This window comes from Ruditapes philippinarum, unplaced genomic scaffold (genome assembly GCF_026571515.1).
Source record: "Ruditapes philippinarum isolate M1 unplaced genomic scaffold, ASM2657151v2 ctg919_1_1_1_1, whole genome shotgun sequence".
NCBI lineage: Eukaryota > Metazoa > Mollusca > Bivalvia > Venerida > Veneridae > Ruditapes > Ruditapes philippinarum.
Window position 1 is genome coordinate 54398 of NW_026860867.1, and position 16309 is coordinate 70706.

The 16309-nt window shown below is 31.9% G+C and overlaps 2 protein-coding genes across 2 annotated transcripts; both read left to right on the forward strand.

Moving 5' to 3' along the window:
• The first annotated feature begins 269 nt into the window (after positions 1-269).
• On the forward strand, positions 270-5646 carry LOC132713629 (solute carrier family 22 member 4-like). Its single transcript, XM_060696276.1, has 8 exons — positions 270-430; positions 847-1268; positions 1698-1916; positions 2292-2426; positions 2943-3025; positions 3799-3916; positions 4565-4637; positions 5353-5646. The coding sequence occupies exons 1-8, from the start codon at positions 287-289 to the stop codon at positions 5644-5646; spliced, it is 1488 nt and encodes a 495-aa protein (XP_060552259.1). The 5' UTR covers positions 270-286.
• Positions 5647-7404: 1758 nt separating this feature from the next.
• Positions 7405-13195, forward strand: LOC132713623 (organic cation/carnitine transporter 2-like). Its single transcript, XM_060696272.1, has 8 exons — positions 7405-7820; positions 8082-8503; positions 9259-9477; positions 10050-10184; positions 10646-10728; positions 11191-11308; positions 12462-12534; positions 12786-13195. Exons 1-8 carry the CDS (start codon positions 7476-7478, stop codon positions 13098-13100), a joined length of 1710 nt encoding a protein of 569 aa, XP_060552255.1. The 5' UTR covers positions 7405-7475; the 3' UTR covers positions 13101-13195.
• The last annotated feature ends 3114 nt before the right edge of the window (positions 13196-16309 follow it).

Consider the following 16309-nt stretch of genomic DNA (forward strand, 5'->3'; position numbering starts at 1 on the left):
TGCAGTTTCTGAAATAAGATAAATGGTTTAACTAATGATTAATATTTTTGACTAATGATTAATAGTTTTGTTACATACCCTCTAGTACGTAAAATATGCCTACCCAAGCTAAGGATGGAGACAGTAGTCACGTCAGTCCGGATAAAATTATTGAAGATATTGGCGGATGTGGTCGGTTCCAGGTACGCATGGCAAAAGTTTGTTCACTCATCAAGACAAAATCTGCTTCACTTTTCTGGAAAAGATTTTTTATATCAAAAACGCAGCGGTGGGGGGTGAGGATAAAATGATTGGAAATAATATGACGTCATGTCATGCTGACGTTAACGGGACATCCTTTGATTTCTGTCCGAAGAAAGCGTGTAATATAAACGGAACGGCGTGTTCCAGAGTGAATTTTGATAGAAGCCTTACGACAGTGGCCACTGAGGTAAAATATTACTATAATCTATTCCGCAAAATAACTGTGTTGATACATTAATCATTACAATACATGTTTCAATGTTTTAAGGTAAATTTAAGGGTACCAAAAATACGTGTCATAAATGCTAATGTTTTCAGACAATATTATTGAACCAATCTCTGCTTACCTTGATTAAATAACAAGGGAACCATATCATATCTTTCCAACATTAACTAAACAGTGGTGGATGATACTTATTATAAAATTGGATAGTAGAAGATAAAACAATTAAATTTTATTTAAAAATATGTTTGATACCGACATACAGATAATAATACCGACAAACAAATACAATTTATAGCAATTCCGTAACGTTTGTTTTTAATGAAATACAAATGTCTTGAACTTAATTATGTCAGATGTTTTATTTTCTTTATTTGCAGTTCAATCTGGTTTGTGCCCTAGACTTCATTCCAAGTACAATAAATTCAGTACAAATTGCTGGTACCCTTGTTGGCAATATTGCTGCAGGACAAATTGCTGATTTAATTGGGCGAAAACCACCGTTTTTTGCATCAATTCTTCTTATTTTCTCATTTAATATTGTCGGCTATTTTTCAACAAGTTGGCAAGTATTTGCAGTTGCACGATTTTTCCTTGGCATGGGCGGTGGTTTCTTTCTGACGACACAATATTGTTTCCTTTCGGAATTTTCTCTGGCACGTTGGCGTGTTTGGATAGTGGGGTTCCCTTCATGGCCTATTCAGTCAAGTGTGTTGTCCCTGTTGGCATGGCTGTTACATGACTGGCGATACATACAACTAATGACGGCTCTTTGTGCTATTCCATGTCTTCTTGCATGGTTGTAAGTTTTCTTTTCACAATGACACCCTCATTCCAGAAGAAAATCTAAAAGAATAAAAACTACATAACAATATATTATTTTTAAGACATTATTTCATTTGCTTGTTACTCTAGACTGTAAATATTTTCTTTGCATAATAAGAACAATAGAGTGTTGAGCTTAATAAGTATATATTATAATTTTATCGTAAAATATTAAACGATTGCTGTCATTTTGAAATAAATCGTTATATTAAACCATTCCATTTAAAATATGTAGTTCTGCTTAGGCCTATGTATGGCAGACTGACCATGAAACCAAGCCTGCAGCATTTTCAACTTTGCCGTTTTTGGCTTACCTTAAAGGTTTGTAATTTTACTTTTTTGTAGGAGACAGAAAACGGATATTCATTACACTAATATCGTTTTACTACCAAATCTATCTTTTCAGTGCATTGCCTGAAAGTTTCCGTTGGTACATAGCCCATGATAAACCAGAGAAGGCTGCTCAAATCATTACACGCATAGCCAAATATAACAAGCATGAAGAATTCGATATAGACAAAGTTCTAGATAACCAGGAAGAGCAGGAAGATCAGAAATACACAGTGTTACATTTGTTCAAATCAAGATACTTGACAAAAATAACGATTCTTCTGTCATTCAGCTGGTACGTTTTAAGCTTGTCTTATCTTAGATCTCAGGGTGTCACTAGGCGGCTTTAGATGATAATGAATAAAAAAAATAACCCTATAAAAACCCCGGAAAAAACAACAACAAACAAAACAGAAATGTAAAAACTGGAGCGGCATAAACATTTTATTTTGTATGACTTAAAACCTTTGTGTGATACCTTATGTATTGAAGCTTTAAAATCATAGGATTAGAATTTGACAAAAGAGTCAAACTTATAGATTGTTGGCGAATAAAATTGATTTTAAATTGGTATAAATTTAAATTTATAACGTGTTTTTGTAGTTCACTGATTCCATAATTTTTATTTACCATGTACGTATTAATATGTGACAGATATATTACCATTTAGGATTGCTCTTGGTGTTGTGTCATATGGGATTTCATTTGGGATCCAGGAACTTTCTGGAAGCATTTATTTAAATGTTTTCCTATTTAGTATTGTTGGTATTCCCAGCAAATCAGTTGCGCTCTGGCTTCAAAACAGGTACAATTTAAATCATTTAAAGGCAAACATTACACTTTAATAAGTAAAGCTGGAAAGTTGCCATATGACCTATACTGTGTTAATGAAACGTAAATCTCAACCAAAAAGAAAGAAAGAAAGAAAGAAAGAAATAAAGAAAGAAAGAAAAGGAGAAGAAAGAAAGACAGGAAAAAACAACATATTTTTACGATTTTTTTCAAGAAATAATTTATAATAATATCCTAATGATACATTTTTATTTTTCTTTTGTTTATATCAATATTTGAACTACTTATGAAAAATGTGCCCATTGTAGATCAATCTACTTTAATGTATTTTCCCTTTATTACACTTTATGATGTTGATATGATTCTACGAGTTTAAAATTACAATAACAATTTACAAGGACAATCTTCTATCAATGTTGAATTGACGTTTGATTTAATTTGATTAAAATTGATTAACGGCAACGCCACAGCCACAAAATGTGAAATGTGTTTAGTCTTTACATGTTTTCATTTTGTGTTTACATAACAGGTTTGGTCGAAGAGCGACATCGGTTTTATGTTTTATAGTTGTTGCTGTAGGCGGATCTGTTGTAGGATTTGTACAGACGTTTAGTAATCATTCTTTATTATTTTTTATTATGAAACATTTGACATTTACCTTACTAATAACCGTTTTGTCTTTTCAATAAAACCTTAAAACTTAAAATATTTTGGTTTATCAAAATGCTGGTAACGGTTTGAAAATAAAAACTTTATAAGGATCATTGAATTATTTAGACACCAATGCAATTAATGCTATTTATTAATTGAAACGTCTTTATTTCTAATGATGCGGAACAAACTTAATAATCTTTTAAACATCAACTTTATTTGACTTTTTTTTCTGTGGAGTAGAATTATAACACAACAATAATGCAATAAAAATGTCTTTATCCCTCGTCTCTCCCTCGTTATAATTTATAGGCACCCCCACCTCTTTAGGGGAGACTCGCGCCTATTGGGGCTAGTCAGAATCATTTTTATTGCTGATGCAAAGGATACAGTTATTCTTTGCCTTGGATGTAACAAATTCTTCTGCTCAGATGCAAAACACTGATAAATTGAACCATACCTTATCCGACAATAATAGAAGTCATTGTCGTTTATTTTTCTTTAAAAATGCTATATAATAAGAAATAACAAACACAAACAGCAAACAAAAATCGATATACTTTGCAAATCCAAATTGAAGGATTTGTACGATCATGCTTATTTCGCTATTTTTTTTTATTTGTTTGTCTTTTGTAAAGAGTCATTCGAAGTTCACGTCAGTACGTATATGTATGTAAATGCTAGGTGCTAAATAAATTGTTGTTGTAAATAATATACGAATGTTTAATCCTAAGATGCACCGCACAAGGACGAACTTACCAATGGGTTTGCATTGGTAGCCAACATGGGTATATCTATGGCATGGGGACCAATACAGACGATGACCATTGAGCTGTATCCGACAGTAATCAGGTAGTTTTATCTTAGATTTCAACAACATTCTAGGTGTACTCTGACTGATTTTACCGCCAAACCTCCATTTTTAATGAACATCTGAGAGTACTTCAACTGATATTTTCGTGTTTTTTTTATTTTATGGTGTATTTTATGTTTAAATGTTTATGTGACCATTTTAACAAAAGAAAGTTATATTCTGTCGCATAAAAGTTTGACTTGAAGATTTAAATAAGGATTATTATTTTTTATATTTGTTGTTACCACGTCTTTATTCCTAATTATGCGGAACAAATATATATGAATATAAATATATATGAAATAAGTAGACATTTATGTTTTTATGCTTAAGTTATATAAATGTTATAAAAAAGTATAAGTGATATTATATAAAAGAAATGTTATATAAACGTATTACTAATTTCATATAAACAATGTTATAAATATAAACGTATTACTTATATAATAATTACAAATATGATATAAACAATGTAATATAAACAATGTTGCTCGTATCAATTTGATATTAAATTTAATGTTTTTTAACACTTTTTTTCTTTTTATAAATTAATATATTTATAAATTTGATATTCAATATAGTGTTTTTTACACTTTTTTCTTTTAATAAATTATGTAGCAACTTTAATAAAGTTCGCTTGTTTGTAGAAATATCGGTTTCGGCTCACTAAGCGTCACAGGACGAATAGGTGCTATACTGGGACCTCAGTTAGTTTATTTGGTGAGGAGTTTTCGTGTTTTTTGTTTTCATTAAAGTGACATTAAGGGTGTAAGTTAGTGAACATGTAAAAGTCAAAATAAGTTCATATTTTCCCATAACTCATATCTATATTTTATTAATTTACTTTGCATGAACGATATAAATAAATCACCTGACCCAAAAGAAGTTTCTATAAATTTCCATCAGATTTTACCAGAAAATTGTCAGTTTTAAGCCCATATACTGATTGGAAACTGTTACACATATTGCTTATGATATTTAAGAACACATATTTATAAGTATGAGAAACAAAAAAATCTTGAATAACGTTAATTTATTGCTTTATTTTTATTTTACTAAGTTTTGTGACGATTTTGTCGTATATATTCGATATACAATTTTTGTTTTGATATTTATGAGCACAACGCATTAGATAAAAGTAAAAAGGTTAGTTACTATAAAAACATGTAGCACAGACATACTACATGTATGATCATATAACGTATTTCCTGTCTTTTCATAGATGCCATTCTAGGCGGTATTTCAAGCGCAAGCAAACAGCTGATTCGAAACAAAGCTAGATAGCTTTCATACACAAAATAATGCGAAAATAAATATGGTTGGATTCAAGCCCACAGCGGTTAGGGGCTACATTTTGTATTTTTTTAAAAATGAAATTAACCATTTTCTTTTGTACAAACGTGCACTGTTAAATAAGCATTTTCTTTATTTTCAGAATACTTACACACCAGGATTATTGTATTTCTGTTGCGCAGGAATATCTGTCGTTTGTATAATCGGACTACTTTTCTTGCCAGAGACTATGAACCAAAATTTAAATGATAAGATCAACGAAGAAAATAGAATAGAGATGGAGGGTGACATTGCCAAAGAAAAGTCCACGGAATGGCTGGACAATGTGAATGGATATACAACACAAAGCGGCAAGAAAGTGTTTACAGTTACTATGGCTGATACATCAGATACAATTCACTCTACTGAAAACATTATATTTTCGACACAGTTGTAAACTAATATATATATATATATATATATATATATATATATAAAGATAATTATATAAAACAAAAATTTGTCATGTACTATGAATACAAAAATGTATATATTTACAAATGTGTGTTGGAAAATTCTGTTTATGATAGCGTAATGTTATTAATCTGGGCACAGATATTATAGTATAATCTATAAATTTCTTCAACTTTTCGGCATTTTCTAGTTGGGTGGTTCCAATATTCCTACTTGAATAATGTTGAATCACCCTTAGGATATGTTGCCTGCTTTTTAAATTTGTCTTTTGACGTTTTATCTGTGATACGCAGGCTTCATAACCTCTGATCCCCTTTCAAAATTCCATTTTATTTAGTTCCGCCCATTGTTTTCTCGTTTAGGGCACACACTTTTTATTACTTGGGGACCATACGCCGCTTTTCATGGAATGGCACGGAAGTGTCACATTGAAGGTTCCATGATAACCGCTGTATGAACACATCTGCGGATGTTTCTAAATTCAAAATTTTACTATTGCATGTTTAAATGTTGAATTCTGCTTAAGCCGGTGCTAGGGGGCGTGGACGGTAACTTGCACTTTCCAGTACCGTCCATGAACAGGCTCAATCAAACCGAGCCTGCAACATTTTCAATTTTGCCGTGTTGGGCTTTCTTTAGGGATTTTGTATTTATCTATTTTAGTACTGACTTTCAGATATCTACTTGATTCCGAATTTGTTTTTGTTTTGTTTGTTTGTTTGTTTCATTTTACGCCTTTTTCCAACAGTATTTCAGTCAAATAGGCGGGTTGTTTCCTAACCATCGTTCATGGAGAGTTACACCAGTACTAGACTACCTTCCTCCGCGCTAAACTACCAAAGCATCTTCCGGGGATCGAACCCGCGCCAGAGAGGTAACTGGATTAGAAGTCATCGACTCTAACCCCTCGACCACGGAGGCGGTTTGATTCAGAATTAACGTTTGTAAAACATAAAAGGTCAATATCAGAGTATTTTTAAAACTTCTTTAACTTTTCAAAGTATATTCACCGTTGATATTTTTTATATAATATGCCTTTAACAGTGTATATTTCTCACAGTCAGTCAGGCCAGCTTAGTGTTTGTTAGCGTATACGCATAACACGTAAACAGTCATAATTGTGCACTCAAGAGATAATTAGAGTGTTATACGGGATGACAATTACAAACGAAATCCATTTGTCATCTTTACGATGCATATAGGTAAATGTAGCTAGGGCCAAATAACGTGGACTTGAAAAATTCATCTCTTGAAACATAAAAGATGTTGTTTTTAAACATTAAGAAGGATTAACAGTTTGCCTGAATGTAATATCATTAAAATTAGAAAGGCTTGCGGTTTTTGAGGTATGTGTTTGCATTTGCATTTTATATTAAATATTTTTTATAATGAAACAATAAAATCATATGAATTCGCAATGTTGTTTGTATATATAAAACAGTTACTTTTAAGCTGTTAATAAAATGTTGACGTGTATACACATAATAAAGTGAAAAACTTATGATATTTTTTTAAATATAACTATTTATTAATTTCTAAATATTGGTTATTGTTTAAATATTCAACTTTTATACAAAATTAGATTCCTTCAAATAAATTCAACTGCGAGAACAATCACTTAACAATATCTTTTTACTTTTCATTCTTTAGAGTTATAAATCTTACCTAGAATACATTAAATATATCTATTTGTTTTAATAAAACAACAAACATCAGCTTAAAGTATGTAATTTCTATATTATATATCAAAGTAACATAACGCTTATTCTTTCCAGAAAATGTATAATATATAAAATACAGACATAACTCGCAATGACGACCGCCAATACTTCCAAAGATAATGATACCAAAGTAGCAAGTCCAGATGAAATTATTGAGAACCTCGGAGGATGTGGTCGCTTCCAGATTCGCATGAGCGTTGTCGTTCATTTGATAAAGACGGTCATCTGCTTCAGCTTCATGGGGATGATTATAATATCTGCAGCGCCATCATGGTGGTGTACAGATAGCGCCACCGGAAATGATGTAAAGACATGTACAGTTTATGAAAACAACACTGCCGTGCAGTATTGTCAGTCTAAATCGTGTGTTAACGGAAACAACTCCAAATGTCAAAACTTTGGATTCGAAAGCAGTTTGAATTCCATAGTAAATGAGGTAAGATATTAGTTTATCTTTACTCGTTGAATTAGCCGCTGAAGTTCGAGAAGGGGCTGGTCATGAGAGATGTTGCAATCATGAACACACTCAATTTAACTGACTCTGCGGTTTTCAACTACGTGTATATATTTCGCATACGCACAAACGAGTATATTTTTTGTTTTGTTACCCAGCACATGGTTTTCCCGATATATGTTATATTACAAGAAAAGTTATTTAATGAACTATAACATAAAATATCATCAATTTTGTTTTCAGTTCAATCTAGTTTGTGATCGAGATTACATACCGAGTATCATTAACTCCATACAGATTTCCGGCGTGCTTGTTGGGAACATTGCAGCCGGACAAATAGCAGATCTATTTGGAAGGAAACCCCCGTTCTTTACATCTATCGTTATTCTGATCGGATTTAACCTGTTTGGATTTTTCTCTACAAGCTGGCAAATGTTTGCGATTGCACGGTTCTTTACAGGTGTAGGTTCTGGATTCTTTCTTACAACTCAGTATTGTCTCCTGTCCGAGTTTACCTTGGCGAAATGGCGTGTTTGGATAGTAGGTTTTCCATCTTGGCCTATTCAGTCGTGTCTGTTTTCACTTCTGGCCTGGTTAATTCATGACTGGCGGTATATACAGTTGATGACAGCTTTTATGGGCATACCCTGTTTTCTGGCATGGTGGTGAGTCGAATTAATATATATGTAAAATTTCTCTTACATGACAAATGTGTGTAATTAACCAATATAGTTGCAACTAAGAATGTTGTATATGGAAATAAATATATTAAGGCACTTTATATGAACATATACACTGTCAAAAAAAAAACAACAACAAAAACTTACAGATATCCTTTTGACAAATTTATAATACTGCACAATTCTTTTTTTTCAAGAAAACTAAGCAAATCCGTTCAACCGTTTATTTGAAGACAATAAACGTGTCAAAATTCGCAAATAGGAATCGAGAAAATAACGTTTAAATGTATTTTCAAAATTTTCGAATTGCAATGACAAAAGCCACGTTTATTAAAAAGCCCATATGCTCCATACCTGCTTTTATACACTTCTTTTAATGTTTTTGTGTCCGTTCTGTAATAGTTTCCAAAAAGTTACTCATTAGCTAATTTACTGAATTATCGAGTTTTGTTAATGTGTACATTTATAATGATTTAGTCAAATAGTTACTTTGTTAATATTTTACTACATTTATTACACGAAATTTCACAATCAGTCATACATTGTGCAGGTGATAAGCATCAAACTTACTCCACAATCATTATTAAACGTTATAAAACTGACATTTGACCTTTTAAAAGAATAATAATTTATTCATTTCTAAAACATACTGTTCCTTTTATCCAACCGTCTTTAATCTATATTTCAGCAAGAAAATTACAAGTACATCTCTATCACTGCTTTAATTTATTTTCAAACAGCGTTATACCGGAGAGTTTTCGGTGGTACATAGCACACGACGAACCAGAAAAGGCAGAGGTCATTGTAAGAGCCGTGGCAAAGTTTAATAGACGCACTGACTTTGATATAGATAAAGCTTTGAGGAAGCCAGATACAAAAGAAGATAAGAAATACACGTTTTTAGATCTGTTTAAATCAAAGGAAATGGTGAAAGTAACCTTTTTACTGGCAGCCAACTGGTAAGTTCTGTTATTAAAATTTCAAAGATGAAAATATTATTGAGCGCGCTTAAAAACTAACATGGCATTATACGCCATTTACACAATCTACTTACGGTTTATAAATAAAATGAGTTTTCAACTGACTTTATTATGTTTTAGAATGATATTGCTTTAGTATGTCATACCCAAAATGTTTTTTCATTTTCAAACAGGTCAAAATGTGATGCCTCATTTGCAGTCAGAATATGTATCAACTGCTGTTAAATATTTAGTTTCATTTCAAATTGAGTTTGAAAGTTGACGAAATGATCGCTTATACCACACAACCGCTTAGTTTATGTTTATAGTTTATAGTTTTATTATTTAAAACATAGCACCTTCATTGCAAAGCTCATGATAAAAATAATTGATATATTATTAGAATGGTACAATTGTAGTTTGATATAATATCTTAAGATACTTGTGTTACCTCATTTTAATTTCAAGGTTTAAAAGAAATCGATGCTTACAAAAAGTTTTCCTTAAAAAAAGTTTATATCAACACAATGTACTTGCAACCCACTATTCAATTGTCAGGTTTATTTATATAGGATGGCACTAGGTGTGGTTTCATACGGCATAGCGTTCGGAATCCAGTCACTTTCCGGAAACATCTACTTCAACTTATTTCTGTTCAGTCTTACCGGAATACCTAGTAAGGCTATTGCACTTTGGCTTCAGAACAGGTGGGTACTTTTAGTTTTCCCATAGCGCATTTGTCCAGTGAAGAAAGTAAAGAACACTTATACGCATAAGAGATTTTATATAAATATGCATTAGTTGACAGCCATGTCGGGTTTAACTGACGTGCAGACTGACCTTGACCGACCTATCATTATTGCGACTAGTGATCAGCTACTTAAGAAAGCTTTCATAAATAGCAACACACTGACAAGTTGTGCATTAGCTTTAACTTATTTTCGCCATTTTAAGGTTAATAAATGTAAAATAAAAACTCTTAAGATACTTTTTATAATTAAGATTAATACATAAGAAATTCACATACAATGAGTTGTTTATAGTTGATGCTAAAAATATACACAGTTATGCTACATGTATATTAGTATAACATATACATTATCACTCGGAATGTAACCATTTATAAGTTTTTAACATTATGTATGTTTCTTTATTAACATAATTTCAGATTTGGACGAAGATTTACTTCTATATTATGCTTTTCTACTGTTGCTTTAGGAGGCAGTGTTGTCGGTATCGTTCAAACTTTAGGTATTTGAAAAACCCCAGCTTAAAGCAGCACGCCCCCAGATTTTTCATGCTTTTTTATGAAAATTTTGAAAATAGATTTAAAAGTAACCTATTGTGAAGTAAAGTAAGAAAGTCATTAACACATCGCAAACGGCACTTAAACTCGATGTGAATAACCAAAAGGAGGTCAAAATCGGCAAGAATTAGACCTTATAGCGTAATTAACATATTAGAAATATGGCATCTTTAGTTGTAGTTTTGCCAATTAAATATATTTTAGATAGAATATAAAAATGCTTGTTGTTTATTTGATCCAATCTCGAGCCGGTTTCTTAAAACTAAACGGCCTGAAATAGTTCCTTTTTATAAAATTTCACAACTTAAGATATAATCAATGAAAATATAGCTATAATATGTGTTACTTTTTGGTTTCGTTATAACATTGCTTTCCCATATTTCATTGTGATATTTTTGACATTTCAGATGTACCTAACAAAGATGAATTAACAAATGCTTTCGCGCTTGTTGCTAATATGGGAATCTCAACTGCATGGGGATCTGTTCAAACGATGACAATAGAAATTTATCCAACCGTGATCAGGTATTATTCTGAATGCAATTGAAACATTTTTATATTACAAACCCGTGCAGCTTTTACGTCTTCATAAAAATGGAATTGCACGTCCGTGCATATATTTTGACGTGACGTCATATGCGTTATACAAACAAAGCGTAAGGTCGCGCTAAATGTTAGCGTTACATGCGTCAATGAAAACTGATTCATTAGTCTATGTTTTGGGTATGTGATAAATATAATTTATATTCGTGTAGGTTCATTTTGAATTTATTGAATAAAGTAACATTTTGCGGTTCGCATGATGTACTTTTATTCAACTCGTACAATAAATTCAGAATTGAAACTACATTCATATAATATCCTCTATACATGCATATTGTTCATATTACAAAGAGAAATATTACAAATCATTTAATTTTACCCATGAAATATGATGCCATATCAGTCAAATATATTTCATATCTTTTAAAAATAAATATGAAGTATAAATATGAAAGTGGGCGGAATCAAAACTCATATCTATTTTAAGGGACTTCTTTCGCCATTTTGTTTGAAAAATCTGATAAATACAAAACAACTTTTTGTTGAATTTTGTTTTGAAAACTATCTAGAATGATAGGAAATGGTCTAACTAAGAAAATAAATCCGAACACGAATATCTTTAATTCAGTCATGAACGTTGTACAGACGTTTAAAGAGTTTGTTACGTGACGTCACAATGTAGCGCAAAATATCGCGTGCAAAACAAGACAATAATTATATTACTGCGCGCTGTACAATTGCAATTGCGTAGCAAGCAAGGGGATTCGTAACCATTTTTCTTTGATAATGAAATTATATAAAAAGGTTATTTTTTCGTGTTTCATGAAATATGGTATACATTTTCACTCAACATGATAAAATGCCACATATTATCACTCGCCGTCCCAGCTCGTGGAAATATGTGGCATTTTATCATGTTTCGTGAAAAAATAATCCATATTTCACTCAAACGAAAAAATATCCTCTTAGAATTGCTAGTGTATTCCGTACAAATCACTTACATACGAGAATTGTCAAAGCATTGTTTTTAATTCACAAAACTTGTAAATTAAATGCAAATGGTGACAAGATAGCTAGTGTATAAGTTAAAGTTTTCCCCATTTTTATACTATTTATGAATGTTTATTTTATATAGAAATATAGGATTTGGTACACTAAGTGTTACTGGGCGCATTGGCGCTATTGTTGGCCCTCAGCTGGTGTATTTGGTAAGTTTTTTTTATTAACCCAATTTATCTTTTCAGTTATCCTTCAAAATATCTTTTCTGGCACATATCGATATGTTTTTAACCATAATGTTGTTTTTGAAATATTTCCTAATAATTTTATGAAACATATTAACTGTCTTTGAACATGTATAATATTATAAAGTAGCTATTAATTTATAAATGTATATAGAAAATGAAGTCGTATGTTTTTCAGTGTTTCTTTTAATTTTTATCAATTCCCACTTTTTCAGAATACCTACATACCAGGGCTTTTATACTACGCATGCGCGGCAATATCAATTATATGTGTAGTCGGAATACTTTTCTTACCTGAAACAATGGACAGAAATTTGAAAGACAGAATAAAGCAAGAGGTTGATCTAGAAAATGCTGTCATTAATGATATGGTTAAAAATAACAGCAAAGACAAAGAGTCACATGAGATCAACATAAAAGAATCGACAAGACCAATTACAAAAGACAGTAGAAAGTATCTTGATGTTACTGATAGGAAAAAGACTATTCCTTATTTTGTCTCTTCAAAAACAGAAACTACTCATATGTGAATAACAGAGAAATATATTGAAATGAGAAATATACGATTTATATGCGCTTTCTGAAATAACATCAGCGTTACCGGATAGAAATTAGGTTTATTGAAACAAAATTAATGTTAGATAATATTATGTAGAAGGTAGTGTAATAAAACAACCGTTTCGTATAACCCCGGGATTGTGCTTATTAAAAAAGATATCTGATACAATCTAAAGTGATAAAGTTATGCACATTATATCAAGACAAAAAAACAACAACATTTTTCCGGGTCTCGAGGTGGCAAAGATTAGATAATGGAAGTAATTAAAATATAAACATCGTCTGCGATACGTTACCATTTAAGCTAAGCTTCCAACTTGAAAAAATCATTTGAAGAACTTCACTATTATCTACGGTGGCACAAAGGTGACATGTGTGTGTGTGTTTTTATTTATCTCGTGCACACGAGATACTATGTCGTGGCCACGAGTTACTCAGTCGTGGCCACGCGATAGTTAAGTCGTGGAAACGAGATACTATGTCGTGGCCACGAGTTACTAAGTCGTGCCCACGAGATAATTAAGTCGCGGCCACGAGAAACTATGTCGTGGCCACGAGTTACTAAGTCGTGGCCACGAGTTACTTAGTCGTGGGAACGAGATTATTAACCAACATAAATCTTTGAAAATACTGAAGTGTTCTCTTAAAACGTGATACATGTCTTAAGGATTATGTTAGAAAGCCACCTTCAAAGGCCCATAAACCCATAAACCAGACATTAATTTTGACAAAATTATCGCCCTTTGTTGGGATAATTTTATTTAGAATTGGTCAGTTTGTACGTATAACGGCCTGTTAACCTTGTTTGTGCGATATCTTGAGAAGGAATTAGTCCTGGTTTATTTTATTTGGTAGGGACAATGCCCATGGACAGTAGATAGCCTATAAGGATGATCAAAGTAAACATGATACTTCATGTAAATCCTTGTCTGATGAATGGTTTAGAAGGAATAAGCCATGGTTTATATAACCTAGAAAGATCATTGCACCTGATCAGTAGATGACACCTTTTATTCCTTTGACCTTTACTGATCTATTTGTATCAACTTATAGAACAATAACAAAACCAAAATTCTGAATATATAGTATATATTGTATCGAGCACTTGGGTAAAGCTTTTACAATCCATTACAATCCAACAAACATATATATAAACATATACCAGTATACTAGTAAATCTATTAATAAATACATCCATCACTTTCATATAAATGATAAAGTATCAATTCAAACAACTAATACCAATATATATATAAAACCATCAACATGTAAGCATTCGTATTGTTACTAGTAAACATATTTTCCCGAACTTTTGTTAATCAACAAGTTAAATACACGTTAAAAATTAATGCTACTGTAAAGTATCGATACCCAAAGCTGAATGACTTTTAATTACAATTCATAATGCACAGTAAATCGTGCATACGTAATTGAACAAAACAACTTCTGATTGGTACATTCAAAAGCTCTATCCAATCCAAAGGAAATTATTTACCGCCTAATTCCCTTCACTTTACCGGCGGAAAATATATTTCCTTTGACCTTTACTGATCTATTTTTATCAACTTATAGAATAACAACAAAACCAAAATTCTGAATATTGTTACGCCCCCTTAAAAGTGAGAAAAAGGTGTTAGCTTAAAGCTAGTCAGGATTTAAATATATGCCAGGCGTTAATAAGGGGAAAGTAACATGTGTGGGAATTAGATTTGGTTCTACCTACTGAGAGATAAATAAGACATGTTCCAGTTCAATCTATGATTTTATTATTGGTTCATGATAGTTTATTCATGAAATATTAACATACAATATTAGTTAATCTGGCTTTAACCAGATTGTTCTATAGTAAACAACTGAGCTTATTAGAGAAACATATATGTAGATCTAGTACTATAATATAATATCCGAGTTCCAAGTATATAGTTAATTATAGATTTACCAGATTGGGTCAAGTCAGAATCCGGTCAAGTTCCAGATTGGGTCAAATACCGGTCCAGATTGGGTAAAGTTCTAAAAATGGGTTCAAGTTAAGTTTATAATACCAACTTAAGAGTTATATAAAATTGTATAAAGATCCCAGATCAGTGACAGGTTAAATGTTTATAATTATATTTGGGTACAAACCTCCTGATAGGAGTACATTTCTTACGACTGGTTGGTAAAGTACTTAATGCCCAACTGAGTATGATAGGTTAACCCAGTAGCTTAAATAGAATAGGAGCGCGCGACCCAGTACTTGTGACGTCACTCGCTACCCGAAGTACATCGTGGTGAACGGTGAAGACTACTTGGAATTCGTATATCTCAATAAATACAGAGAGTTAAAAGCTAAAATCGGTCTCAAAATGGAGCTAAAAATTAGTATGATCGACAGAAAACAAAAATACAGGTTGTCAATCAGTATTATTCGTGAAAACATCGATAAAGCTTGGACTAGATCTGGATCATGAGACGCTTGACGAGACGGCAAACAATTCCATAAAATTAAAGCGTCCCGTGACTTTGTAAGACACAATACACAATTTGACATGTTCATAGCAATATATAGTATATATTGTATCGAGCACTTGGGTAAAGCTGAACTAAAAGAACGGGGAACTTATGCTTTTATAATATTCATGAAATCAGATTCAAATTTATAAACCTAAATTCTGTGATACACTTAATCTTTCAGCCAAACAGTCTTTAATATATCCATCTTTGGCGTTCTGGCTACGACATCTACCGTTTCCCTTAAAAAGTCTATTTCTTATACCCCCAGCAAACATGCATATATGGGACCCATATGGGCTATATCTAGGCAAGCCCATATGGGTATGCCCATATTGGACCTATATGGGACCAATATGGGCAAGTCCATTTGGGTACGCCCATATTGGACCCATATGGGTCCCATATTACAGCACTATAAGGAAAAACGATTTTTCGTTTATTTATTTCTTTAGAACTTGTTTACTTTGAGCTATAGTGTGACCACCTTGGCATAAATTGCTATTATCTTTTATAAAAATCGTAGCATTAACATATATACAAGCCATGAGGGACCCATATGGGTCCCATTCGGGCAACCCAATAAATATTAGCTTGCCTGAGCAGGTGCGAGAAATTAATTTGTTTAGTTTTTATATTGGTTTTAATTTTTATAATCTAAATATAAAAATGTGTTTTTAGACTATTAATT

Excerpts from the sequence above, each read along its gene's own strand:
- LOC132713629 (XM_060696276.1), top strand. The coding sequence starts at position 287 with ATGATTGGAAATAATATGACGTCATGTCATGCTGACGTTAACGGGACA. Across the intron at positions 3,917-4,564 it reads CTGTATCCGACAGTAATCAG|AAATATCGGTTTCGGCTCAC; the intron begins GTAGTTTTATCT and ends GCTTGTTTGTAG. Across the intron at positions 4,638-5,352 it reads GACCTCAGTTAGTTTATTTG|AATACTTACACACCAGGATT; the intron begins GTGAGGAGTTTT and ends CTTTATTTTCAG.
- LOC132713623 (XM_060696272.1), top strand. The coding sequence starts at position 7,476 with ATGACGACCGCCAATACTTCCAAAGATAATGATACCAAAGTAGCAAGT. Across the intron at positions 10,729-11,190 it reads CGGTATCGTTCAAACTTTAG|ATGTACCTAACAAAGATGAA; the intron begins GTATTTGAAAAA and ends TTGACATTTCAG. Across the intron at positions 12,535-12,785 it reads GCCCTCAGCTGGTGTATTTG|AATACCTACATACCAGGGCT; the intron begins GTAAGTTTTTTT and ends CCACTTTTTCAG.